Source organism: Gymnoscopelus microlampas, assembly GCF_963454915.1.
Source record: "Gymnoscopelus microlampas genome assembly, chromosome: 22".
In the NCBI taxonomy this organism is placed as follows: Eukaryota; Metazoa; Chordata; class Actinopteri; order Myctophiformes; family Myctophidae; genus Gymnoscopelus; species Gymnoscopelus microlampas.
Window position 1 is genome coordinate 8,603,051 of NC_139959.1, and position 26,827 is coordinate 8,629,877.

Here is a 26,827-nt window from a genome sequence, read left to right on the forward strand (position 1 = left end):
ATGTAGTGGAGTAGAAGTAAAAGTATAGAAAATTGGAAATACTCCAAGTACCTCAAAATTGTACTTAAGTACAGTACTTGAGTAAATGTACTTTGTTACTTTCCACCACCGTGAACAAGATATATCAGGTATGCTCTGTATACTGTAGTTACCGTTGTCAAAGTAGATCACAGTGGAGTTTCTGGAGACACTGGGGTCAAAGTTGGCCATGAGGGGAGCGATGTACTGGGTGGCGGTTAGCATCCGATGGACCACGTCCCCTGTGTAGATGAACCCTGAGGGAGAGGGAGACAACGGTACATTGTAAGAAATAAGATAGGCAACATCACAGTGTATTATAAAAGTTCTATGCTTAACAACGCATTCTCACTCCCAAGACGGCAAACAGGTGTCTTCTTGGGACCAGTGTTGATTTCGTCGACTAAAACTATGACGAAAATGTTTCGTCGACTACCTTTTTTCACTGACGAAAACTAAATAAAAACTAAGCTACGATGACTAAAACTAAGACTAAACATATTGACAACCTCGTCAACAACTAAAAGCTACATTAAAATGTTAGGGAGGGTAATTTTATGTTTGGTTGCGCTCGGGTGTTGCGCTCTGAAAATAGCAGATCTACAAGCTCACAACGTGTCGCGCTGAGACACGTTGTGAGCTTGTAGATCGGCTATTGAGCATGCAACCAAGTGTAAAATCAACCATTACGACACCATCAAGGCCAGCCAAAATACATTTTTGGTTTTACGACTAAAACGAGACTAAAAGTAAAACATTTCAGACGACTAAAATATGACTATAACGAAATAGAATTTTATTCAAAAGACTAATAACTTAGTAAACAAAATAAAAAATTGCTGTCAAAATCAACACTTTTTGGGACGAACATCCCAAGAAGTCAAACGTTTGACTGGAAGGCAAATTACGGCACATGTTGACTAGGGGGGGATACGAGTTACGATTCTGTCCCTATCGGGACATTAACTTGAACGGTGCTGCGTCGGCTCAAGCGGACTTCGCAACGCTCGGCACGGCGACTCGCTCGCCTTACGGCTCACTCGCAGTGCCTCTCGTGGTTCAAGACCGCATTACACGGCGCTCTTCCGGCGTTTTCACATTTGTTTTGGTGGAGCCGTCAACTTTTTACGCCTTGGGTTTGAGAACGGCACTTCCGCATTCCTGGAGTGCGGAAGTGCCCGAGGCGGCACAGTTTGAGGTTTGGTCACATTTGTCCCAAGAAGTCACGATATGCGATATTTTGGGAAGTGAAAGTGATGATGCTATGTATATAACAACTCATAAAACATAACATTCATTCGATTCCTTCCTTGCACTCTGCCTAGACATTGTACCCTATTTTGCAGAAACGCAATGTCAGGTATCTAACATTAAACTCTCCTCATTACCCCATAATAATCACTACCTCTCTCTCCCCCTCTCTCTCTCTCTCTCTCTCTTCATAGAGCCTGCAGGCTGTTTCACTGCATCAACTGGAGAAGCTGATTAATTAGCTTATTATTATTCTCCAATCTCCATATTAAAAAAGGGGGGAACTTGAAGGGCTACAGGGGGAGAATGTGCTGAGCTAGCTGTCACTTCTATTGACCATTCATTACATGTAGGCTTTTACATGTCATCATAACCACTCACAGCATGACAACATAGACAACCATGATGACAGCAAAAAACAACAATATTATTAACTTTTTATGTGACCGTTTTCAACTGGACATAGACAGATGGATTTCCTGAGTGGTGGCATCTTAAATCAACATAAACTAGAGTTGCATCATTTAGTCATGCTTTTATTAATGAACTCCCAGGAAGGGAGAACAGTCCCATTACTCATAATAAGTGGAGTGCTGCTCTTTGCAGGGAAAAAAAAATCACATTCATGAATGCGGCAAACGGCATCCTATTCCATCCCGTGACAAGAAAGTGATGCAAAGTTAGCCATTAGAAGTCGGTTCCTCCAGCCTGCCTGGTGGTGATTACAGCGTCTTATTATACTCTCAAAGCATCAATCACCACAATGTTATGAAATCACTCCCTGGGCCGTGGAGATGTGTTGCTGAAGGGGAAGTTCAAGGATAAGTGTATGAAACGGACCGTCTGAGCTGAGGGATGTGAGTCAAGGAAAACTTTTTGCTGAGCAAAGCAGAGAAAGAAGGAAAAAAAAAAGATTTGGGGAAAGGTCACGGTCATGATGGATGAGACAACGAGCTCAGCGTTTCATATCAGCGTAATAATGCAGTGGGTGATTTGTACATTTTTAACAGGAGGCACGGCCCAAATCTCGCACAGGTGTTGCTTTTCTTAACGCTGGGGGGGGGGCGTGCATGCTGCGTCCATCTGTATGCTAAACTTGAGAGTTTGAGACCGGTTTTGGCCCGTACAATGTAAGTCATTGGGGAACGTGCTGTATTTTAGATAATTCATTTGTAATCTACAGAGCAACTTTTGAAGATGTCCTGGCAAAATTTACATATTTGGCAAGGTTTGGCCCAGAAAGCTGACGAATCTGCCAGAGCACGTTTCATTTGTACTGGCGATGCCAGACTATGTGCCAAGGTAACTGCAGTGCACAACGCAAACTTCCACCAAAATGTAATTGTGCTTTAACAAGGGGGAGGCATTATGGTCAGCTTGCTAATAAGGGGGGGTGGCATCCCCCACCTCAAATCACCTACTGAGCCTATATGTCTTCACAAACAGCAGAGCAACTCTGACAACGTTTATCACAACGGGAGGCCAGGGGCAGAGCAGTACGCCATGAGGGGAATTGAATTGCATCCTGCCTTTAAAGACCTAACCTTCCTCAGAAGTGTCTCTAATAGAGTGCTGTCAGCAGGACCTCGGAGGGAGAAGGGGGAAAGAGAAGTGGGTGGGGGTGGGAGGCAGTGACGGAAGAAGTACTCACTTTTTTTACTTAAGTAAAAGTGTCAATGCCGTATTAGAAATACTCTGTTACAAGTTAGGTATTCAAAATTTCCTTGAGTAAATGTACAAAAGTATCAAGCATCAAAATATACTTAAAAGTACCAAAAGTACTCATTATGCAGAAGGTCCCATTTCACAAGTTTTCAAATGTATAAAAATCCTTTGAAAATAGCAGCTCTACAAGCTTGTGAGCTTGTAGATCGGCTATTTTCAAATTGGCAATGTATACATAGCTACTGAAGTAGCTTTGTAATAATAATCAAAATCTACAAAGTAACTAGGGACTAAAGTTTTCAAATAATTATAGTGGAGTGAAGTACAATATTTGCCTTTGAGATGTAGTGGAGTAGAATTATTGAAAATGTAAAGTATTCCAGTAAAGTAAAAATCAAGTACTTAAGCACAGTACTTGAGTAAATGTACCCTAGGAAGGACGGAACACTTAACTTTATCTGTCCATACCAGCGGTTCTCAACTGGAGCACAGAGTCACACGCCCAGGGACTCATTTAGAACCAGGACACCGTGTGAATGTGATAATATGCTCCGTGGCAGAATAGAGAACTACTGTAGCAGGACTTCTGACTCTAAGGCCCCCCACAGTACTGGTGGTCAACAAGCCAGAGCCAGAGAGCAGCACACTAGCTTAAACCCTGCCAGAGTCAGGGCTTCAAATCCCCACTGTGGAGACACCTGTGTTAAAACTGACCACAGTCGATGTAAGCCTCCAGCAAATGACCAGCGTTATGTTTTCACTGCGTGTGCTGTGTGCCGCGCGCGTGCCGGGTGCTGTGCGCGTGCCGTGTGCCTTGTGTGTGTGTGTGTGTGTGTGTGTGTGTGTGTGTGTGACACGCAGGCACTGGTGGAGAGAATAGTGGTGTTTGAGGGAGTGTGTGTGTGTGTGTGTGTGTGTGTGTGTGTGTGTGTGTGTGTGTGTGTGTGTGTATTTCTATACTTATGAGGGCCAAATGTCCTCACAAGTACAGTATAGCAGAATGTGAGAAATAGACATTGTGACAACGTTTTTTTCCTGGTACTCACCAGAGAAATGGTTGTTTTATGGTTCCCAAAACTGATTTGGGAAGATTCAGGTTGCAGTTAGACGTTGGGTTGGAGTTACGCTGGGGGGTTGGGGTTATTTTAGTGCATGACACCGGCACGCATAAGTATAAATCAGCGAGGATTTATACTTAGTCGCGTGCCGGTGTCATGCACTAAAATAACTGACCTACAAGCTCACAATACGTTGCAGTGTGAAGCTTTTTTCAGCTAGGGTCACGATTAAAAACGAAATATGTGTTGGTGACTAAATAAGTCACCTAAAAAGTTGATGTCCTCACAAGTATAGTAATACAAACCTGTGTGTGTGTGTGTGTGTGTGTATGTGTGTGCGTTGGTGACTTTGTTATCCTTCGTCTGACTGCACACAGTGCACACGGCAGGGTTTGACACAAACCATTTTCCCTTCCACTCAATCTCCACATTCCATCTCCCCCCATGTTTACCCAACATCAGCCCGACATCTACACAACACCTTTATCGCCCTGCACTCATCTTGTCCTGCACCTCGCTCTTTATTCCTCTCCCTTTCCCTTCTCGACTCATCATGTCCTGTCTATACCTCCCTCTTTATTCCTCTCCCTTTCCCTTCTCAACTCATTGTGTCCTGTCTATACCTCGCTCTTTATTCCTCTCCCTTTCCCTTCTCGACTCATCTTGTCCTGCCTATACCTCCCTCTTTATTTCTCTCCCTTTCCCTTCTCAACTCATCTTGTCCTGCCTATACCTGGCCCTTTATTCCTCTCCCTTTCCCTTCCTTTTGTCTGCAAAGAAATGCCCACACAAACGCACACAATTATATGGACAGACAGTTGTTTGCATTGCTTGGCCCCCCCACCTCCGTGACTTGCCTCTGCATTCTACCAGACAGCTCATCTAGCGATCTATTGTAAACACAATGAAAAGTTATCTGACAAGCCTGACGGAAATCTGACAGCCTCTCAATACGGTACAGAGCCGCGGGGCGCTCAATGGGCCAGTCATTTCCTTCATTATGGTCATCACTTATACTGTATACAGCAGAGGAGAGAGAGGACACAGCTAGGCCCAAAGAGAAAATGCAGGAGGCAACAATAGATAAAAAAAAGAAATGGGAGAAAAGGAATGTGGAAGAATACGCAGACAGCGGAGTTTGGCCGGGGGTTGATGTAAAAAGGGGGGGTAGGATTAAGCTGTGGTGGAAAGTAACTACTGTTAAGTACATGTACTCAAGTACAGTACTTAAGTGCAGTTTTGAGGTATCTTTTTACTTTACTGGAGTATTTCCAATTTTCACTACTTTTACTTCTGCTCCGCTACATCTCAGGGGCAAATATTGTATTTTCTAGTCCACCTCTTCACCTCTTCAGCCCTATATATACTTCGGCCATTTGAAAATAGCAGATCTACAAGCTCACAACGCATCGCGACGCGTTGTGAGCTTGTAGATCTGTGAGTTGTGAGCTTGTAGATCTGCTATTTTCTACTGCTAAGATTTCCACTGCTAAGATTTCTACACATTTTGAAAACTTGGGAAATGGGACATTTTTTACTTTTTACTTTTGTCACTTAAAGCACAATTTGACGGCAATACATTTGTACTTTTACTAAAGTAAAACTTGGAATGTGAAAACTTTTACTCGTAACATTGTGGTATTGATACTTTTACTTAAGTAAAGAGTATTTCTTCCATCACTGTGAGAGAGCCCTTCCCTGAGAAGTTGTGTTTATGCGTGGTGCTGTTTGAAAGTGCTTTGACTGTGTATATCCAAGACAAACACTGGCGGGAATTAGTCGCCCCATTGGGTTAAAGCTGCACTTTATTGGACGGTCTGTTTAGACAACTTCATTGTTCATACTTCATTCTGAGCTGACTGCCTGTGTTTAATTCATAATTCATCACAGCTGCGTGCTCTCGGGCCCGGTGCAGTTTGGGGGTGGGATCGCACGCACACACACACTCAAGCATTTACAGTATGTATACAGAAAAACGCACATGCATTTCATGGGTAAATATCCCCTTTTTTCGTTTCATACATTTAAAAAAAAATATATATATATATAAATATTTTAAAAAGTTTAAACAAAGAAATCACAACTTTTCATCAATTAAAAACAATTCCAACATTTTGAGTCCCGGGCAAATGTAGACCCAAAGGTAGACCCTCTTTTGGGTCTTGAGCAAAAATGTTTGGGAACCACTGCTCTATTTTGTTAATGACATTTCACTTGTTTTCTTAATCATTTTACCCATTCTCTTACATTCTGTCTGTCTGTCTGTCTCTGTCCGTGTCTGTCTGTCTGTGTCTGTCCGTGTCTGTCTGTCTGTGTCTGTCTGTGTCTGTCCGTGTCTGTCCGTGTCTGTCCGTGTCTGTCTGTCTCTCTGTCTCTCTCTCTCTCTCTCTGTCTGTCTGTGTCTGTCTGTGTCTGTCCGTGTCTGTCCGTGTCTGTCCGTGTCTGTCTGTCTCTCTGTCTCTCTCTCTCTCTCTCTCTCTCTCTCTAGCAGACGGTTTTATCCAAAGCAACTTACAATAAGTGCATTCAACATACTGTAGGTAGGCAAGAAAACTACTTATCACCAGAAGTCTCTTCTAAAACAAGCAACTAAGAGTATGCCTAGCACAGGTAGGTAAAAGTGCAATATATAAGCTACCTACTTTCTTAAACAGAAACACACAGAAACACTTTCTCTAGAAACACACTTCCTCCTGACTGTCCCAGATATTATGAGGATGACCTGGGGCCAACTTTGGTATAAACGTGTCCTACAAGTGGTGTGTCCTACATACATACTTATCGTTGGCTGAATTGACATGATGAATTTTGTTTACACGTGAAAGCCAAAAGTTCTTTGCCAAGCCTTTGACTTATTAAACTGACTTTAACAACTACTGCAATAAACTTCAGTTAGCTTAAACCTTAGTTCAACTGAACACAATCACCACAATTGATCGTCATATAAATGTGTTTGTGTATGTGAACATTCATACATGTGTTTACTCTGTGTTTTGCAGGGGTTTGGCTTGTAGCACATTGGTTCTCAAAGTGGGGTCAAGGGACCCCAAGGGGTCCTTGAAGGGGTTCCAGGAGGTCCCCAGCAAAATGTGTTAATAATATATCGTAGCATCAATATACGTTTTACCACTTTTAACCCTATATACATTAGCTATTTGAAAATAGCCCATCCACAACGCATCGCATTGTGGCTTGTAGATCTGCTAACATGTTTGAGAACCACAATTATGTGCAGAATGACGGTAAAACACATTTAGCTTTGGTCCGTTTTTACACTGAGGACATTTCTGTCTGCATTCATGCTCCAATATCTAAATATTACATTTTAAATGTATTAAACATTTCGAAAATGTTGACAATTCCGGACAAATGTACATATTTGACATGACCGCACTGGCTCTCAACATCTTATGTTCTTTTAATGCTGTACTGGATGACACCTGGTGAGCACCTACTGTACTCACTAATTTGCCCTCACTCCCACTCACCTGTTTCACTCCACAGCACATAGAGCCATGCACAGAAAGACACACGTGCGCGTACGCACACACACAACACAAAGATAACAGAGACAGATGGAAGCACATTTAGAAGAAGAACGTGAAATTGCTGTACAAACTGCTGTAGGAGGTTTGATAGCTTTCCCAGTTAAAGTAGTCAACACACAGCTGGGTCCAAACACTGACAGCTGGCTTGGACACAGCAGCACATATCAGCACATATCACACATTAACCCATTCAATCCGAGTACGCATCTCTGTAATTTTAGATTTCTTCGGCTATTCAAAAATAGCAGATCTACAAGCTCATAGTGCAGCACCGAGTGCCGTGCTATGAGCTTGTACATCTGGGGCGGCAGTGGCTCAGGGGTAGAGTGGCCGGTAGAGTGGCTGGATGGAAGCCGTGAGGTTTCCAGTTCGATCCCGGGCTCCCCCAGAGTTAGTGTCCTTGAGCAAGACGCTGAACCCTAATTGCTCCCGATGAGCAGGTTGGTGCCTTGCATGGTTTCCTCCACCATCTGTGTGTGAATGGGATGTAATGCACAATCTATGTAAAGCGCTTTGGATAAAAGCACTATACAAATGCACCATTTACATCTGCTATTTTTGAATAATATTGAAAATGTGTGCAAATCTTTGAATATATATTCTTGAAATCGAACATTTGTCAAATATTTTGTCCCAGGGACTCCCAGAAGCAAAGATTTCAGTTATTAACTCTTTAACTGCCAGAGTATAGAGTATAGTAGTATACACAATCTACCCCCTTCCCTGCCAGAGAAAATACATTGCAAAAATAGGTAAAATCTGAATTTTGTCTCTGTTTATTTTTTAACATTGAAGTTAATGGAGCAGAAAATCTTCGCATCGCGTTATCTCCTGCTTCCTTTGTGATAAACGAAAAATTGAAAAAGCAAAAAAAAACGTTTTTCTCGTCGATGGCTGGCTGAGCCATGCAGAGAAAAACGAGAAATCTCGTCATTGGCAGGAAAAGAGTTAATATATATATTCAAAGATTTGCACACATTTTCACGTTTTTGAATAGCCAACTTTATCTGCTATTTTTGAATAGCCAAAGAAATCTTAAAATGACACAGATGCGTTCCCGGTCTTAATGGGTTAACTCTGACACCACCTGTCTCTACCACTCTCGTCCACACACACACACACACACACACACACACACACACACACACACACACACACACACACACACACACACACACACACACACACACACACACACACACACACACACACACACACACACACACACACACACACACACACACACACACACACACACACACACACACACACACGGCTCTCCTCTGGTAACCACAACATGTCATCTCACTGCTGTTTTGACATCAGTTTAGTTCTGGCCGTTGAACGAGTGTGGACCGCTAACACCGCTCTGTCCTGCAGCCTGATATTATAGCAGTTGGCATGTTGGGAGAGCTGGGTGCAGTGGTGGTAAAAGTACTACATTTTTTTACTTAAATAAAAGTATCAAAACTGCAATGTAGAAATACAAGTACAAGTCCAGAATTAAAAATGCACTCGAATAAAAGTACAATAGTATTGGCATCAAAATATACTTAAAGTACCAAAGGTAAAAGTACTGATTATGCAGAAGGTCCCATTCCACAACTTTTCAAATGTATAAGAATCCTTTGAAAATGGCAGATCTATAAATAGTAGATTGGCTATTTTCAAATTGCTCTACGTAGGTCTGAAGTAATTTTGTAATAATAATCAAAATCTTCAAAGTAACTAGTACTTAAGTTTTCAACAAAATATAGTGGAGTAGAAGTCAAATGATTGAAAATTGGAAGTACTCCATTAAAGTAATAAATACCTCATTTTTTAAACTTAAGTACAGTACTTGAGTACATGTACTTAGTTACTTTCCACCACTGCCGCTAACACCGATCTGGCCTGCGGCCTGATACAGCGCTTGGCATGTTGGAGCGTTGGGTGCTTCATGGGTGCAATGCTGTCAAGGCTTCACTGTGTACTCTGCTCTGCTCTTTTGTCACAAGCACCCTCAGGTAGGAGGACATTATCACTCCCTGCAGTGTGCGTAGGTGGGCAGCAAAAAAGTGGCACGAGAAATTTGACTGAACGCAGCAGAAAAAAGAAGGTAATGGGAGCAGAAGAGAGGATGGGGGCCGACTTGTCAGCGCTAAAGCGCAGGGATATGAAAACGGAGACAAAGCTCCCGAGACCTGCAAGACGACAGATAGCCGCCTCCATCTCCTCCGGGTTACTCTTCTCCTTCCTGGCCTCGTCCCCTCAGCTCTGTCTGGGGCAGTGCAGATTCTCTTTATCTTTACTACGCTTTGCTGCCAGCTGCTTCAGAACACCATTCATCCCTTGTCGCTATACCACACAGCCTACTTAATGCTGACGCCAATGTAGCCGAGTCGACTCGAACGCCACCGCTGCCATCGAACATGCATACAGTATATGGCCACATTGATCAAGGGGCGAAGAAGGCAAAATTACCCCTCATTCTCATGATTGCGATGATAAGACGATGATTTCTTTATTATTGCACTGGCAGTCGAATGCATGGCAGCCAGCATCGCTGGAATAGTTGGGTAAGAGTTGGGGATTTAGTCTTTTGATGTGATAATAGCCGGTTAGGGTGTTGTGGTTTCAACCCTCCAGATCCAAGTGGAAAATTGCCTTCTTGCATACAATGGCACACACTGACGCTGTTGTCACGCGTGGAGCGCACACACATATACGTGCCTGCATTTGAGAGAGAGAAAAGAACGCACGGAGGAACACAGAGACAGGGATCTATCGCGGCGGGGTTACGGTTGTTTCTCAGGCTCATCCCTTCTCCTCCCATTTCATGTTTGTGTATGTCTGTGGCGTTATAATAAGAGCGCTTTGCTTGGCAGTATGGATTACCAGTGTTTTCCAGTCCAAACCCATACAGGTCTGGATTCCTCTTCCAGTAGACTCTAGGGGTGGGGGTGGGGGGGGGCTGAACTGGTGGTATGGCTGACTGTTTGGAGTGGTTTGGCTTTGCGGGCCAGCCAGGGGAAGGTGAGGGTTCTACATGCCTGCGTAGCGGGCTGACAGCCCAGACGGCAGCGATAGCTGCTTGAGTGCTGTTGGCGGTTTTTGCGCCGCTGCTGCAGTCTGTACCAGACGAGACTTTTTCAAACATCCCTCAGTCTGCTCACTTGCTTGCTTTTCTGTCGCGGTCTGGGTGGAACTTGCCCGCTGACACGACCTGATAAATAACTTGCCGTTTGACCCTTTCCATTTGAGCTGGAAGATGTCTGTTCAGCTCTTATGTCTCATATGCACAGAAACTTTTACGGTTTAACACACTTGAATGCACCGACACTCAGGCAAGCAGATATACACAGCTTTAACAGGCACACGCATGCACACATGCGCACATGCACACACACACACACACACACACACACACGCTGCTCTGAATTGCATAAATATCTCTGCTACTGGCTGGCTCAATTATACTAACCTCATTACATTATAGTCGGTGTTGGGCAGAAACCTTGTATCTCTTAATATATAACTTTTTTTATGTCTTTTCGTAAATTCATGCCCTACTTTTGGCTACTACAGTGTCACATAAAAGTAGCCAAAACTTTGTGCTATTTTTTAATTTTCTTTTATAGGAAAAGTCAAAGTGGGTAAGTGTGTCTGTGGGTTTTCATTAATATTGAACCAATGAAAAGTATTCACAAGAGCTTGTGGCTAACTACAGTACATTGGATCCATTGGAAGTTTGGAACACAGGTTTCTGTTTTATTATTTCCAGGAAAGTATCAGTTTTGGACATACAAGGTTTCCATCCCGACAGCAACGACATCCTCCTAAACCCTAGGGGCTATAAAGAACAGTCTGTATACAGGGTAAATTATTATGCCAAGTGTAATTCCAGTAATAACATGCTAATAGCTAATATTGAGACAGGCAGTCCAAGAAGAGAGTGTTCGCTTACTTACCGCCAGTCGCCACGGTGATCTCACGTAGGGAATGTCCATAAAAGGGGAAATCGAAGGATAGATTAACCCTCTGTGGAGTAAAAAAATGATGACCCAGGTTAGAGACACACAGAGAAACATAATACATAGAAAATAAAAAAATGTTTTACTTCATTTAAAGCTGCACTACAGTATGTAACTTTCCTCTTCTACCTCGGATTTGAACCTGGTTTCCTGTGCACAAGTGCTGATTTTGTTTTACCATTGAGCTAATAGAGCCTGCCTGCTTGCTCAGGGGATAAATTGAATCTTGACCATCAAGTCAAAATCAGATCATGTGTCTAGGTGAGACATGACCTTTGACACGATCTAAATGTCTCAATAGAAGAGCAGGGAGACAAAATACAACCGATTGTATAAGTTATATTGTATTAACATACTCTACCATATAGATTGTACGACATTACATTTTATTCATTTAAGAAAAGTTACATAGTGCTGCTTTAATACAATATAACTTATACAATTGGGGTGGTTGTATTTGGTCTCCCTGCTCTTCTATTGAGACATTTAGATCCTGTGTCTAGGTTGGACACGACCTTTGACACAATGCTGTTTCTGGTTTGACACACATTTTTGACCCAAAGGTCAAAATTCAATTTCTCCCCAGAGCAAGCAGGCAGATTCTATTAGTTAGTGGTAAAAAAAATAAAAAAGTCAGCACTTGGGCAGGAGGTCCCGGGTTCAAATCCGGGGTAGAAGAGAAAAGCTACATCGCAGCTTTGAAACGTGGGGAACAAGTAGGAAACATAATACATACTGTAGAAAAGACATATGTACATTTAAAACAAGTGGGGTTTTGGGACTGAGGAGGAAGAATGTGAAATGTAAACACAGAGTAACTCTGTGTTTTACCTGTCCCACCACTCGGGCCAGGCAGCATGAATTATTTTAGAACCATCTCCACAGTAAAATAATTTATCCTTACAGCTCTTTTCTTTACACACTTGGAGTTAAATAAAGGCTCAGGATTTTACTATGTGTTATGGAACGTTTTAAGCGCATTATAAATCTTTCTTTTTCCTTTATTTATTCAGGGAAGCCCATTGAGAGCAAGCTCTCTTTTTCAAGGACGCCCTGATCACAGCATGAAAACAAGTACAGTTATAAAATACGATACATATAATGAAAAACAATAACAAACATTTAAAACAAATCACAGATGCAAATAAATATAGGGTTACATGAAACAGGTGCAGTCACTATGTAGTGTGTCCTCAAGAAGCACCCTGAATGTCTCTATGGAGAGCAATCGAGTCCTGCAGTTTGTTCCATTTGTGTGGTGCATAATAACACTGCTAGAATCATAAATATTGTATATGACATTATTCATCATTTAAAAAAACATGTACCCGCCAAACGTCAAGTCTCATTTATCCTTGTGTCACAAGGAAAAATAGAATACATTTGGATCCTGGGAGCAGTGGGTAAAAAAAACAAGTTTGTGAAAAATGTTTGAATCCTGATGTCTATCTGGTGGAGCCAAGCACAACACATATTAATGTCATCGAACGCAGTTCAGCTTTCCAACTTCAGCAAAACCACACTTTCAATATATCGCTGTTGTCGGGCAGAAACCTTGTATCCCCATATTCTAACTTTTTGTGTTTTTTCGTAAATGAATGCACTGCTTGATCATACTACAGCGTCACACAAAAACACCAAAAGTAGCAGATCCACAAGCTCGGAACGCGGCGCGAAGCGACGCGTTCCGAGCTTGTCGATCTGCTACTTTTGCTACTTTTGAATTTGAATCCTGAAAAGAAACAGTTCTTGGACATATGAGGTTTCCACCCGACAGAGACGATATGCGGCGTGTACACTCGTGCTCATGACTGTACGCGGTGCACTTCTGTTGACCTGTCAGATGGAGCAACAATAACATAGCTTCTCTAATGCTCCATGGATGGACATCAACAAAGGGGTGGGAAATGTAAATGGAACAAATGTACATAACTCAATGGGCTTTAAAAAAATTAAATAAACAACATCTAAATCAGTGGTTCCGAAACTTTTTAGCTCAAGCCCCCCCAAGAGAAATCTGGGGTCTCCCTGCAGGGACAGAAACTAGTGAAAATGGCCGCTCTACAAGCTCAGGATGCGTGAGCTTATAGATCTGCTAGTTTCACTATAAATGATATATTTTTTAAGACATTTCTTAGATTTCTTGGAAAATTAATTAAATTCTCTTGAAAATGTTCTTGTTAAAGGAGTAATTCACCCAAAAAAATACTTATTTTCTATCAATTACACACCCCATGAAGCCTTGAATTCATGAAGTTTTTTTTCAGTTTTTAAGCCAATAATTTGATAGACTGAAAGAACGAGCCCAATCGATGGTCTTGAAGGGCGGATCCAAACCCAGGCGCTGGATTCCAGCGCAGCTTCCTATTGCTTCACCAATCTATGTCCCCGCCTCCCCTCCCCTCCGCCCCCTCCCCCCCGGCCTGTGTATGGAACACGCTGACGTCACCAAATTTAGAGCGACGCCCCTCTGCACTCTGATTGGTTAGGAGATAACAAGGTTTAGAGACTGCCGTTCCTGCATGGTTCTCCCAGGCTTTTTTTCTTTTGAAACAAAAAAAAAGGCATGGGTTTCCGAGGCTAATAATTTGATGACCGGTGTAGTCTCAAAGAGTCTCCATTGAGTCCATCAAGGCTTCATGGGGTGTGTATATGATTAAGAATAAGTATTTTTTTGGGTGAACTACTCTACACTACTTTAATTTCTGAAAATGTTAGTTATTTTTTATTTAAAATCTTTTGAAATAATAATAAAAAGTAGTGAACGGAAACAAGGGATCTTTACTCGTGGCGTGACCCATAAAAACTGGTCCGTGACCTAAACACGGGTCTCAAACCCAGTGTTTGGGAAACACTGATCTAAATTACCTCAAACATATTGCCTGCATAGCAATTACTTCAGCCCTGGGGGGAAATTAATAACCAAGATGTGCAGAACCACGCCGGGATGCTGGGACGATGAACCCGAAACAGAACTCCATCGTAAACATACAGCAGCCTGAGCCTGGATTAGGCCATGGGGGAGTAATACTGTGGTGCACCACAACCAGTGGTGGAAAGTAACAACACAACTACAAGTACATTTACTATTTTGAGGTATTTTTTACTTTGCTGGAGCATTTCAAATTTTCGGTACTTTTACTTCACTCCACTACATCTCAGAGTCAAATATTGTACTTTTACTCCACTACAATTCTTTGAACACTTTAGTTACTAGTTACTTTGTAGATTTTGATTATTATTACAAAACATACATTAACCGCTATATATATACTTTGGCTATTTGAAAATAGACGATCTACAAGCTCACAACGTGTCACATCTGCTATTTTTTTCAATACATTTTATACATTTGAAGACTTGTGAAACGGGATATTCTGCATAATGAGTACATTTTGATGACAAAACCTTTGTACTTGTACTCATACTTTTACTTGTACTTTTTCCACCACTGACCACAACTAGATGATGATGATCCTGTCAATCTACAGCTCCACCGCTCTGGATCTTGGATCCTGTCAATCTACAGCTCCACCGCTCTGCTGTGTTGTAACGAGGCTGACCTCTGTGGTGTCTCTGGTTTCATGATCCTATTGGCTGCTTATCCTGAGCGGCAGGCAGCGTCGAAATGCTGCCATGTGGCAGTGCCAGGTACTGCGGTACACTTCTCCATTATGTTAGAGTTCAGAGTCCAGAACCAGTGGTGGAAAAAGTACTCAAACTTTTTACTTAAGTAAAAGTATCAATACTGCAATGTAGAAACACTGTTGCAAGTAAAAGTCCAGTAATGAAAATTTACTTGAGTAAAAGTACAAAATGTATTGGCATCAAAATATACTGTAAGTACCAGATCACACAAAGCACACAACGCGTGTCATTGCGACGCATTGTGAGCTTGTAGATCTGCTATTTTTAAATAGCCAAAGTTTAAATAGAGCTGAAGAGGTTAACGTATGTTTTGTTTCGTAATAATAACTCAAAACTACAAATTAACTAAAGTTTTCAAATAATTGTAATGGAGTAAAAGTAAAAATTGTACTTGAGTACATGTACTTAGTCACTTAACTGCCCAGCACCGGCATCATAAACCTTATTAGGCTGGTATGTTGGTCAGGCTTGGCATAGCTGGCTGACACTTAAGTTCAATTTCCCCCCCATAGTTTTATCTATTTTTCCAGAATGTCTATCCTGTGCTCTGTTCAAGAGGGAGGGAGGTACTGTAGGAGGTGATATATTATTCACATCGAGCTTATTGATTTTCCAGACGCGGTTTAAGTCTGAGAAAACGCCCACTTCCGTTCTTATGATCAGGATGAAAGGGCCTTTTGCTTTCCAGTCCTTTCTCTGCCTGAGAAGAATAGCATGCCTGGTTTGTATGGCTCAATCCATCATTGCGTGACTGAAGGTATGAGGAGCAGAATACACAATGTGCAACTCCTTTCTATCTCTTTTACCAGCCATTGTTCACCCTGGGTTACACTTTGCAAAAGTGGCCCCCCTGGACCGCCTCACTCCAAGCCACGCTCCTCCCCTCTCCCCCAGTCAGTGTTGCCAGATATTGTGAGAGAAATAAGCAACCTGGGAAAGGTTAGGAAAAAAAAGCTCAAAAGAAGCGACTATTATAGGAGCACATGAGCACTTTAAACCTGTATACTTTACATCGGCTATTTGAAAAATAGCCGATCTACAAGCTCGCAACGCGTCACAATTGGAAGATTTTTGAAACATTCTAACACAAATCTGGTACGGGGGCTCCCTGGCACACAACATTTTCAGATGGGGGTTATAGGGACAAATACATTAATTTGGGGGTCCATGACATGAAAATATTTGAGAACCAGTAATTAAAATTATTATTATTATTATTTTTGGAAGCAAGACCAAACTAGACGCGTCGCAATTGGCAATTGCAAAGTGTGGTTGCGCCGACGCCGGTCGGGACTCCAGTAATACGGCGGGAGGAATACCGTCGGAGACTGCGCCAATTACATTTTCACGTCACTCCTGAGATCGCTTGCGTTTCATTTTGAAGGGACCGACCCCCCCAAAAATCATGTTTTTGCAACAAACGGTGACATTGTGCTTATTTGTGGCGCCCCCTATGGGTCAAAGTGGACATGCTTTTGGGGAGTCGTTGAGTAAATCACCCTCGACATGTGATTCAAATTTGGGATCGATTGGACGTTTCGTTTGTGATTTTTGCCATTTTTGGTAAAACGGGTCCCTCCCGCTAACTTTGGAAACAATTTACGGAAGTACGGTAAGGACTATCATAATGCCGTTTGGACAGGTTTCTTGCAGGGGTTCATAGATCACGTGTACCGATTCTTGTGAGATTTGGAAAAAAAATGTAGGAAAAGGAGCAAAAAGTGTGTTTTGAAGAAAATTCAAAATGGCGGAAAATCTATCCAGACGCAAATGGGCGTGGCCTATATGGAAAGTTGCGTCATGACCCAAAGAATCTAGGGAAAAAGAAATTTTTATTTTTCGACCTACGGTTCAAGAGATATAGGCCAAAACGTAAAGGGGGCTGTTATAGCGCCACCATGTGGCCGACTGGTGTGATCCTTTTTGAAATAATTTTGCAATAAACTATTAACCTCCCCTCCAAGTCTTGTAACTGTAGCCCTTACGGTTTCCGAGAAAGAAATGCTTGAATGGAATTTTTTGCAATTCCCATTAAAGTGGATGGGGATATTTAATGCACTAATAAATCAATATCAAAAAATCTATCCTGACGCAAATGGGCGTGGCCTATATGGGGAGATGCGTAGTGACCCAAGGAATCCAGGTGAAAAGAAATTTTGATTTTCGGACCTACGGTTCAAGAGTTACAGGCCAAAACGTAAAGGGGGCTGTTATAGCGCCACCATGAGGCCGAATGGTGTGATATTTTTTTCAATAATTTCGGACAATATTATGAATTTTCCCTCCAAATCTGGTAACTCTAGCTCTTACGGTTTCTGAGAAAACAATACTTGAATTTGAGTTTTTTCACTTTTCCATTAAAGTGGATGGGTGAATTTAATGCACTAATAAATCAATATCAATTAAACTATTTAACCAATCTCTTAGCAAAATACAAGCACACGATTCCCGATTTAGACAGTCATTTTGATATATGGCACAACATTAGGGGATAAAAACTGTGGGAGGAGATGCGGTTTGAAATATTGTTTATCTTGAAGAAGTGGAAGAAAGCTATAGAGTACTATAGTCTGGTTGCCCTGTTAGGGCAACCACACTAATAAGCAACTACACTTTAGAAACAAGCCCCCCGCCAAAAAAACAAAACGCAACCCGCAACTACCAATATTTACAAGCAACTTTATAGGAAAGGAAGCCCAAAGTCGCTTATAATAAGTAAGTGGACATGGCAACAATGCCCCCTGGCAGTCACTCCTTAATGCAGCCTTGTGAGTCATCAGTATGCGCCTCTCGTGAGGGCACCTGCTGGTGCAGAGGTAACCAGGGAAGAGGGAGGGGAGATTTGGAGTCTTTGCCTCATAATCATCACTATTTGGGTGGAAACCTTATCCACAGTTATCCACAACCAACAACAGTTACTTGTCAAGGAAATGGAAAAAATAACCTGTGTTCCATCCAATGTAGTTATTATTATTTAGTCACAAGCTCTTGTTAATACTTGTCATTGGTTGAATATTTATAAAACCCACAGACACAAAAAAAGGTGTACATCTACGAGTTCTCAACGTGTTGCATCGCAATGCATTGTGAGCTTGTAGCACATTTTTGCTCATTTTGTGTGACACTGTAGTATGATGAAGTAGTGCATTCATTTACTAAAAAAACATAAAAAGTTGAAATATGGACATAACCGGTTTCCGCCCGACAGCAACGATATACTGCAGGGCAGGGCAGAGTAGCACTTTGGCTTCATACAAATGTTCCAGCATACCAAGAGCTCAAGCTCACTGGTTTTCTTGCGTATTCCCTTATAAGTTTTTCAGAAAAAAAGTGTTTGAAAAATGTTGAATGATTTGGAACACAAATCTTCTCTTCTGGGGGTCCCTGGCCCAAAACATTTTCAGATGAGGGTCCGCAGCCAACTACTGTATCAATTTGGGGGTCCTCGGCACAAATAAAGTTTGAGAACTATTGATTTAGAAGGCATTTGTAGAATCGGCCTCAGGTCTTAATGGGATAAACGTGTGGAGCAAAGATCCAATGTTTCTGTCAGAAAGACCCTTTTCAGGCTCAGTACACCAATCCTAAACATAGCAGATTCCATCCAAAATGCCACACGTTTCTGTGTAAGCTCGTTTTTGTTGTTTTCAGGAAATAAAAAAAGAGAAGGCGAGCAGAGAGAGCAAGGAGGGAAAGAAAAAAAACAGAGACACGTGTCGAGGATAGGCAAAACATATATATCTACATATATACAAGTAGCATACTCCAGCTGGTACAGCATGTACATGAGGTTAGACATAAGGTGTTACCACAAAAAGATGGTAGTATTTCAGTAGGTCCACATAGCAGTAGGTATGTACAGTACATGAGATTAGACATTTGTATTTGTCAGGTTCAACCACAGTTATAGATGGTCCACAAAGTTAAAACTATTTACTTAATTTCCGTGATTTCACAATCCCAAGATGAGGCAAATTCTGCCAGTACCAGACACATAAATCTGCATCTGTTCCAGTCATGATCCCATCCCAGCGTTTCTCATTTGGGCTGGAAGTGTTTCAGACCATGCTTGTTTAGATGTTTTCAGGATGCACTGGAGGACAGAGTAGTGTTCCGTGGATACACTGGTGCCTCTTCAGGTGCTGTAACACCCTGAAACTCTTGTCACACTGTTTACAGTGGAAAGGTTTTTCTCCAGTGTGGATACGATGGTGTCTATTCAGGTTACCTAACTCACTGAAACTCTTGTCACACTGTTTACAGTGGAAAGGTTTTTCTCCAGTGTGGATACGATGGTGTCTATTCAGGTTACCTAACTCACTGAAACTCTTGTCACACTGTTTACAATGGAAAGGTTTTTCTCCAGTGTGGATACGATGGTGTCTATTCAGGTGAGATGACACACTGAAACTCTTGTCACACTGTTTACAGTGAAATGCTTTTTCCCCCGTATGGACATGCTGGTATGTCTTCAGGTTACCTAGACAACTGAACTTCTTGTCACACTGTTTACAGTGGAAAGGTTTTTCTCTGGTGTGGATACGCTGGTGTGTCTTCAGGTGACCTATATGATTGAATCAAACACTCGCATCATCACTGATGAAACTATGATGTCAGCCATGCCCAAATATGGAGTTCCATGTCAGTCATTGAGTTAAAGCGTAACTTACACGTTAAACCCTACTATATGTGGTTAACATCGTTGGCATTTCATTTCATTATCAATATTTTTTTCCCATTTTTTTCGAGATGACACCTAGAACACCTTGTGTTTTCTATTTTATGATGAAACAAATGAAAGTTTACTGTATCCAACAAGCTCATATAATACCCTCATATCCTTGCTGTCAGACAGGCAGAGACCTTGTATATCCATATTTCATCTTTTCATGTTTTTTCATTACTTTAATGCCCTATTTTATACTTATTCGTTTGACAGTGTCGTGCAACAATAGACGATCTTCAAGCCGATCTTTTTTCCATTTCCTGAAAAGTTAAGGTTTTGGACAAGATTTCCACCTGACATCCACACCATACATTTAGTGTGTGTGTGTGTGTGTGTGTGTGTGTGTGTGTGTGTGTGTGTGTGTGTGTGTGTGTGTGTGTGTGTGTGTGTGTGTGTGTGGTTGTGTGTGTTGAGTCTTACCGCAGCTTGCCTGTGTGTGTTGGACAGGATCCCATGGATCTTCACCTTTTCCTTGTCCATCTGGTCGACATTTACCCACAAGTCCTTGCTCATAGGGTCAGTGGGGCCGTACGTCTTTGATGTGTAATAGTTATGATCTGTGTCCTCCTGTTGGTGTAAAAGAAAAAAAAGTCATAATCATAATTCACCCTGTGGACATGTTTACAATGTCATCATCATAAGTGTTACCAGGAATCACTTGACCCCTATTTTATACTTTGTCGTGCGATGGTGTTATGCAAAAATAGGCGAAATAGGGGATCTACATGAATTGAGATCTTGATTAATTGAATACATAGGACCACAATGGAAACAAGCCCTTAGGGCTTTGTGTGTTGTCCTTTTAGCATCATTGTATAATCGTACCACTGTACTATTTGCTGTTAATAAAGTACAAATGTGAGCTTGAAGATCTGCAATTTTTTGAACATTCATGAAGGTTTTAGAAAATGTTTGTCCTATAATGACGCGCCCAAAACAGGGGCACCAGATTGAAAGCGGTGAAATGAAAGAAGAAACAACTTTTATGTGTGCTGTGTACTAAGGTATTTATCCCATTTCTTTATTTATTATCCCAACTACTGATTTAGAAGGGCTTTGTAGAATCGGCCTCAGGTCTTAATAGGTTATTTATGAGGAGTCGTTTTGCTGCTGAACAAGGACATCTTTCCCAGAATGCCGCTCAGCTGCCCTCAGCCTAGAAACCAAATTCCAGCTCATAAACTATGGCAATTAACACACCCCTCCCATCCAAAATTTTTACACACTGAACATTAATAATGCAGTTCCAACTCACAAAGCCTGGAATATGTCTGTGGAACTTTTTTTTCTCTCCTGTGGAACAAATTATCTGCTCCACTGGATTAGATCAGATTGATTGCTGTGGTGGGTGTGTCTGTGTGCCTCAAATTAAGAAAGAACAGATGTCAAGTAGCGGTGCTGCACTTAACAGAACTAATCAATTTAATCGATATTAAAAAAAATAAACGATCACCAATATTCTTTGAAATAAAATAATCGATTAATAATATATCCCTAGTTTGGGCATGTAAATATAGGTGAAAAACTTAAAGAAATTGTAAAATAAAATAAAAAGTTGTTAAAACAGGCAATCTACAAGCTGACAACACATTGCATCGAAATGAGTTTGTAGAGCTGCTATTTACAATTTCTTCCACGACACCGTTGTGCGGCAAAGTATAAAATAGGGCTTAAGTGGTTAATCGGTTTGTTGATGTATACAAATGTAAAACATTGTTTAATAGGATGTAGGCGAATAATCGGCAAGAATTGATATAATTGACAGTTGCAGCCCTAATGTCAAGCCAGAACAAATTGTTGAACTCTCAAAGAGCCCGTCCAGACTGCAACGTCAGGACCGCCTTTTACAACAGACACTTTCATGGGCCTTTTATAGGCCATATGGGAGAGGCTTGTCTGCTTTTTATGGTTTCCTGTACAGAGTTTGGAATAATGCACAGTTCATGGACCCCACAAAGCTTGTCTCTTTTCCTCTGGGTCTAATGGGACGTCTCGCAGATGTTTCTTTTATCCAAGCACATTGTCCGATGTTTTTAAATGGTAAATGCTTTTTCTTGCAATGGAAGAAAGGTAAGTGCACTTCTGCAGTATGAGTCCTTATGAATGTGACCTCACTGACGAAAATACTCTACTACTACTCTGATACAAACATGATCGATAGAAATCAGCTATAGAAATCAGCTATAGAAATAAGCTATAGAAATCAGTGCTCGTATGCCCTGGATTTCATGAAAGCAGCGAGGCTAATCCAAATGCAGCTCTTCACTTCAACTTATTTTAATGCCGTGGATAAATATTGGAGAGTCGTGTCGTGTGACGCGACACGACTATATATATATCTCTTGCTTAGATCGACCTAACAGTTTTGGAATAACAGCTAATTGACACTGTATATCCCGCTGAACTCCTGCCAAATGGAGTGCAGCCTTGCAGGTTTTTTTTTACTTTGGCCTCTGGTATATTTGTAGGTTTAAACGAACACCACCAGAAAGCTTTCAACACTGGTTAAATCACAGACAAATCTTGTTAGCTCTTGTTAGAGTTAAAAAACAGCCTAAAGGCAGCCGCAAGTCGGCACATACTTTGTAGGTAGAAAACAAGGGCGCTGGTTTAAATGACTAGACACAAATCCAAGTCTGATTAGTTTTGCACTAATGAGCACAAGATGTTTTGGCTTATAAGTGGTTCTGTGGAGAATGGGAGTATGTGGAGGTGAGAGGGAGGACCAGCTGCTGAGCTGCCTCTTCTTTTCCCAGATTTCTCCTCTGGTTTCCTGGGGAAGAGTGACTGGAAGGGTGAGCAAGATTCCATCCTCCAGCTGGGTGTATGGGGGGGATATAAACAATGTGGGTGGGGGGGGGGGGGGTTGCCAAGACAGAGCAAAGGGCATTGAGAGACACACACACACACACACACACACACACACACACACACACACACACACACACACACACACACACACACACACACACACACACACACACACACACACACACACACACACACACACACACACACACACACACACAGTATATGTAATGTGACCACCTGGATTTGAACCCTGGTCTACGGGGTCTCCCACATGAGAAACCATACATCTACCTCAGCCATAAGGGAGAATCCCCCCCATGACCATGTGAGATATTAGGGCTACAGTACAGGCAGGCAGATGTTCTCGCACATGGGCTCACACGCACGCGTGCACCAGTGGTGGAAGAAATACTCACATTAAGTACCAATACCATAAATAAAAGTAGTGAAAGTAAAAGTGCTCATTATGCAGAATGTCCCATGTCACAAGTTTCCAAATGTAAAATAATGCTTTGAAAATAGCCGATTTACAAGCTCATAACATGTCGCAAAGCGACGCGTTGTGAGCTTGTAGATCTGCTATTTTCAAATAGCCTAAGTATACATAGGGCTGAAGTGGTTCATGTATGTTTCATAATAATAATCAAAATCTACAAAGTAACTAGTAGCTAAAGTATTTAAATTGTAGTGGAGTAAAAAGTACAATATTTGCCTCTGAGATGTAGTGGAGTAGAAGTAAAACTATAGAAAATTGGAAACACTCCAGTAAAGTACAAAATCCTCAAAGTGCACTTATAGTCCAGGGGCCAAGCAATATTTTTTAGGTGACCGTAAAGTTTTTGTATTTTTGTCTTCCTACATGTCTCTAGTTTATATTTTGGTATGATAACCCTTCCAATCTTGTAGCTTATTGGCAGTTATCACTACCTACCGGCTAATGTATCCGGTAGGAGACACAAAGTAGAATCTTTGTGTCTCCTACCGGAAATACACCCGGGCATCAAATTATTGCGACAAAAAACAAAATATATCCATGTATTCAAGGCTTCATGGGGTGTGCAATTGATAGAAAATAAATCATTTTTTGGGTGAACTCCTCCTTTAAGTTTCCCAGGGGGACTCTCTACCCATTCAGCTATAACCACCCTAGACCAAAGGAGGGTCAACTTTTACAAGCTTATGGAAAGCAGTGTTTTTGCAAACACCAAAAATCTGAGAAGTTATCAATTGCACACCCCATGAAGCCTTGAATACATGGATATATTTTGTTTTTTGTCGCAATAATTTGATGCCCGGTTGTATTTCCGGTAGGAGACACAAAGATTCTACTTTGTGTCTCCTACCGGTTACATTAGCCGGTAGGTAGTGATAACTGCCATTAAGCTACAAGATTGGAAGGGTTATCATACCAAAATATAAACTAGAGACATGTAGGAAGACAAAAATACAAAAACTTTACGGTCACCTTAGGTGGTACCAATTTGTGAAAATATCAGTGTTGGCCCCTGGACTATTAAGTGCAGTACTTGAGTAAATGTACTTAGTTACTTTACACCACTGGCGTGTACGCACACACACGCACGCACGCACGCGCTAATTTAACTGCCTGAATTCCAGACAACCCACACCACAGGCTCTACTGAAGGAGAGCAGCACGATGCCTGAGATGAATGCTTAAAGGAGGTGCCTGGAAGATGGATGGCTACATGATGAAGGAGGGAGAGGAGGACTGTAGCCTTGGCTGTCAAACACCAGAGTGATCCTGCATCCTGTCTGTCTGTCATACACCTCTACATCAAGCAGCCGGGGAAAAGGAGAGAGCACATATTGCTGTCAATAAGGGCCAGTTACACCCTTATTGGAGGCCCATTGTGTACGGATCTGAATGCTGCGAACGCCAAGAGCACAAAAACGAAAAAAATGCATTCAGCACACAAACCAATCCCAGACTCATTCCCATTTCTGTCCGAGGCATTCACTTTGCGCTGGCTTTCACATCAATATTGCATTACAGGCGAGGCCTGAATATCTCCGCGCCTTCAGAAATGTTTTCATTTCTGAATGGCTCCATCTTCCAGGAGAAAACAAAATTCATTTCTTTGTAACATTATTAGTTTATCGGGGGACCTTTCTGTAAAATGAAAGAACGGTAACTTGGAAATGATTCCCGGAGCTGGTATTACGTAGGAATCCTGTTGCTGAAATTAACTTAAGGCACTTTTACACTGCATGCCATGGTACCAGCTCAACTCGACTGGACTATTACTCTTCTTTTTTGGTTTTCCTTTGGGCAAAAGTTGTGGAATATAGTACCTGACACCTGCCATTTTATTTAAGTATACCTTCCATTGAGGTTCCAAGATAGCTGAGGCAATACCAAAAGGTGACGTGAAAACACAGCAGACTCTTGATTGGTCAGAAACCATCATCACTAGGGTCCACGAAATATGAAATGAATCAATATTGAGCAACTTGCCTATTTCTTGCCTAAAATGTTATCAGAAACTGTTCTTGCTGGACTAAAGGAATAGACATTGTTTTTAGACAAGCCAACAATGTTCTTTTAGCATGCTAAAACGCAGAGGGTTGGACATTGCTATGATGACCAGCTACATTGAGGGGGTACTACTGTACCTGCAGTGGACAATGAAGAACATGGTACCAAAAGCGAGTAGAGTAGCGATTCCCAACCTATGGGCCGGGGTACGGATATTGTCTTAGTGTTTTGCCAAATAACTGGCAAAACGTGGGACACCCATCCAACCGCTTCAGATGGAAGTGGTCAGATGGATCAGCTGCAAAGATTTTCAACTGGGCCCTGCTCCAGAAAAGATTGGGATTCACTGGAGTAGAGTCAAGTAGAAACAAGTCAAGTATAATCAAGTTGAGTTGAACCGGTACACTGCAGTGGAAAAGTGCCATAGGTGTGGACAATAACTTTTGCCAAAGAAACCAGAAATGAAAATATTTTTACAGGAAGTTGCACTGAACACTATTTATCCACCCATTCACATTTGTCTTTATCTGTGGATAATAGCTATTCCATGACTCTACTTGCTGGATTTTAGCTTTCAATAAATAATGCAAAATGTGGAAAGAAAATAACACACGCACACACACACACACACACACACACACACGCATGCGAACACGCACACAAAAGCACAAATAAATCCTCCCACTGACTGGTGCACGGAAGCATTAAAAGGAGGCGATCACTCATGCGTACATCTCTTCATCGGCCGATAATGCCTGTGATCCATTATTCATCGCTTAGCTAGGAGCAGTTTGGTGTTGTTGTTGCTGGGTGGGGCATGCGGTGAAACTTGAAACTTCAGATACAATGCACACCTGCCAGCATCCAGCACCATAAAAGCATCCTCTTCTGAAAGCATTATTGTAAAGTATTATAATTATTAACTGTGTAGGAGCCATTTATGAGGTTGGCATATTATTTGTTATTTTGTAGTGGTATTATTGCCACTTGGTGGCGGGCGTTAGATGGACAACACGGTGTCGATATATATAGAGTCACAGGTGCAGTACTTAGCAGGACACAGGTAGTGGTGTAAACTAAGCACATGTACTCAAGTACTACAATTGTGAGGTATTTTCAAAAACATTTTTTTACCTTCTTCAGTATCTACAATTTTCAATACTTTTACTTCTACCCCACTATATCTCAGAGGAAAATATATTTTACTTTTGGTACTTTAACTATATTTTGATGCCGATACTTTTGTACTTTTACTCAAGTACATTTTGAAATACGGGACTTCTATTTAACAACATCAGACACAATAGAGTATATCTACATTGCAGTATTGATACTTTTTCTTAAGTAAAATATGTGAGTAGTACTTCCATCACTGGACACAAGTGGGGAGCCAAACAGTTCTTACCAGACAGAGACAGACAGAGCAACAGACAAGAACAGAGAATCACAGCTACATAAACCACACTGGAATTATGACTGGTATGTTCATTACATGTCAACTGCAACCTCATACAACTAAAATGGCTATATCGACTGGACAGCCACCTGTCTACTCTGCGTAGAATCACTCCCTTACCCTACTAGTGAAGTAA

The 26,827-nt window shown here is 41.6% G+C and overlaps 1 protein-coding gene across 1 annotated transcript in view; it reads right to left on the minus strand.

Annotated features, from left to right (window-relative positions):
• Nucleotides 1–26,827, minus strand: part of plxdc2b (plexin domain containing 2b) — a 139,529-nt gene that overhangs the window by 52,548 nt on the left and 60,154 nt on the right. The window contains exons 3-5 of the mRNA XM_084048773.1: nucleotides 20,348–20,494; nucleotides 11,491–11,560; nucleotides 153–275 (exon numbers count right to left, since the gene is read on the minus strand). Of these exons, the coding sequence (XP_083904899.1) occupies nucleotides 153–275; nucleotides 11,491–11,560; nucleotides 20,348–20,494 (340 nt within the window). The remainder of the gene's footprint in view (nucleotides 1–152; nucleotides 276–11,490; nucleotides 11,561–20,347; nucleotides 20,495–26,827) is intronic.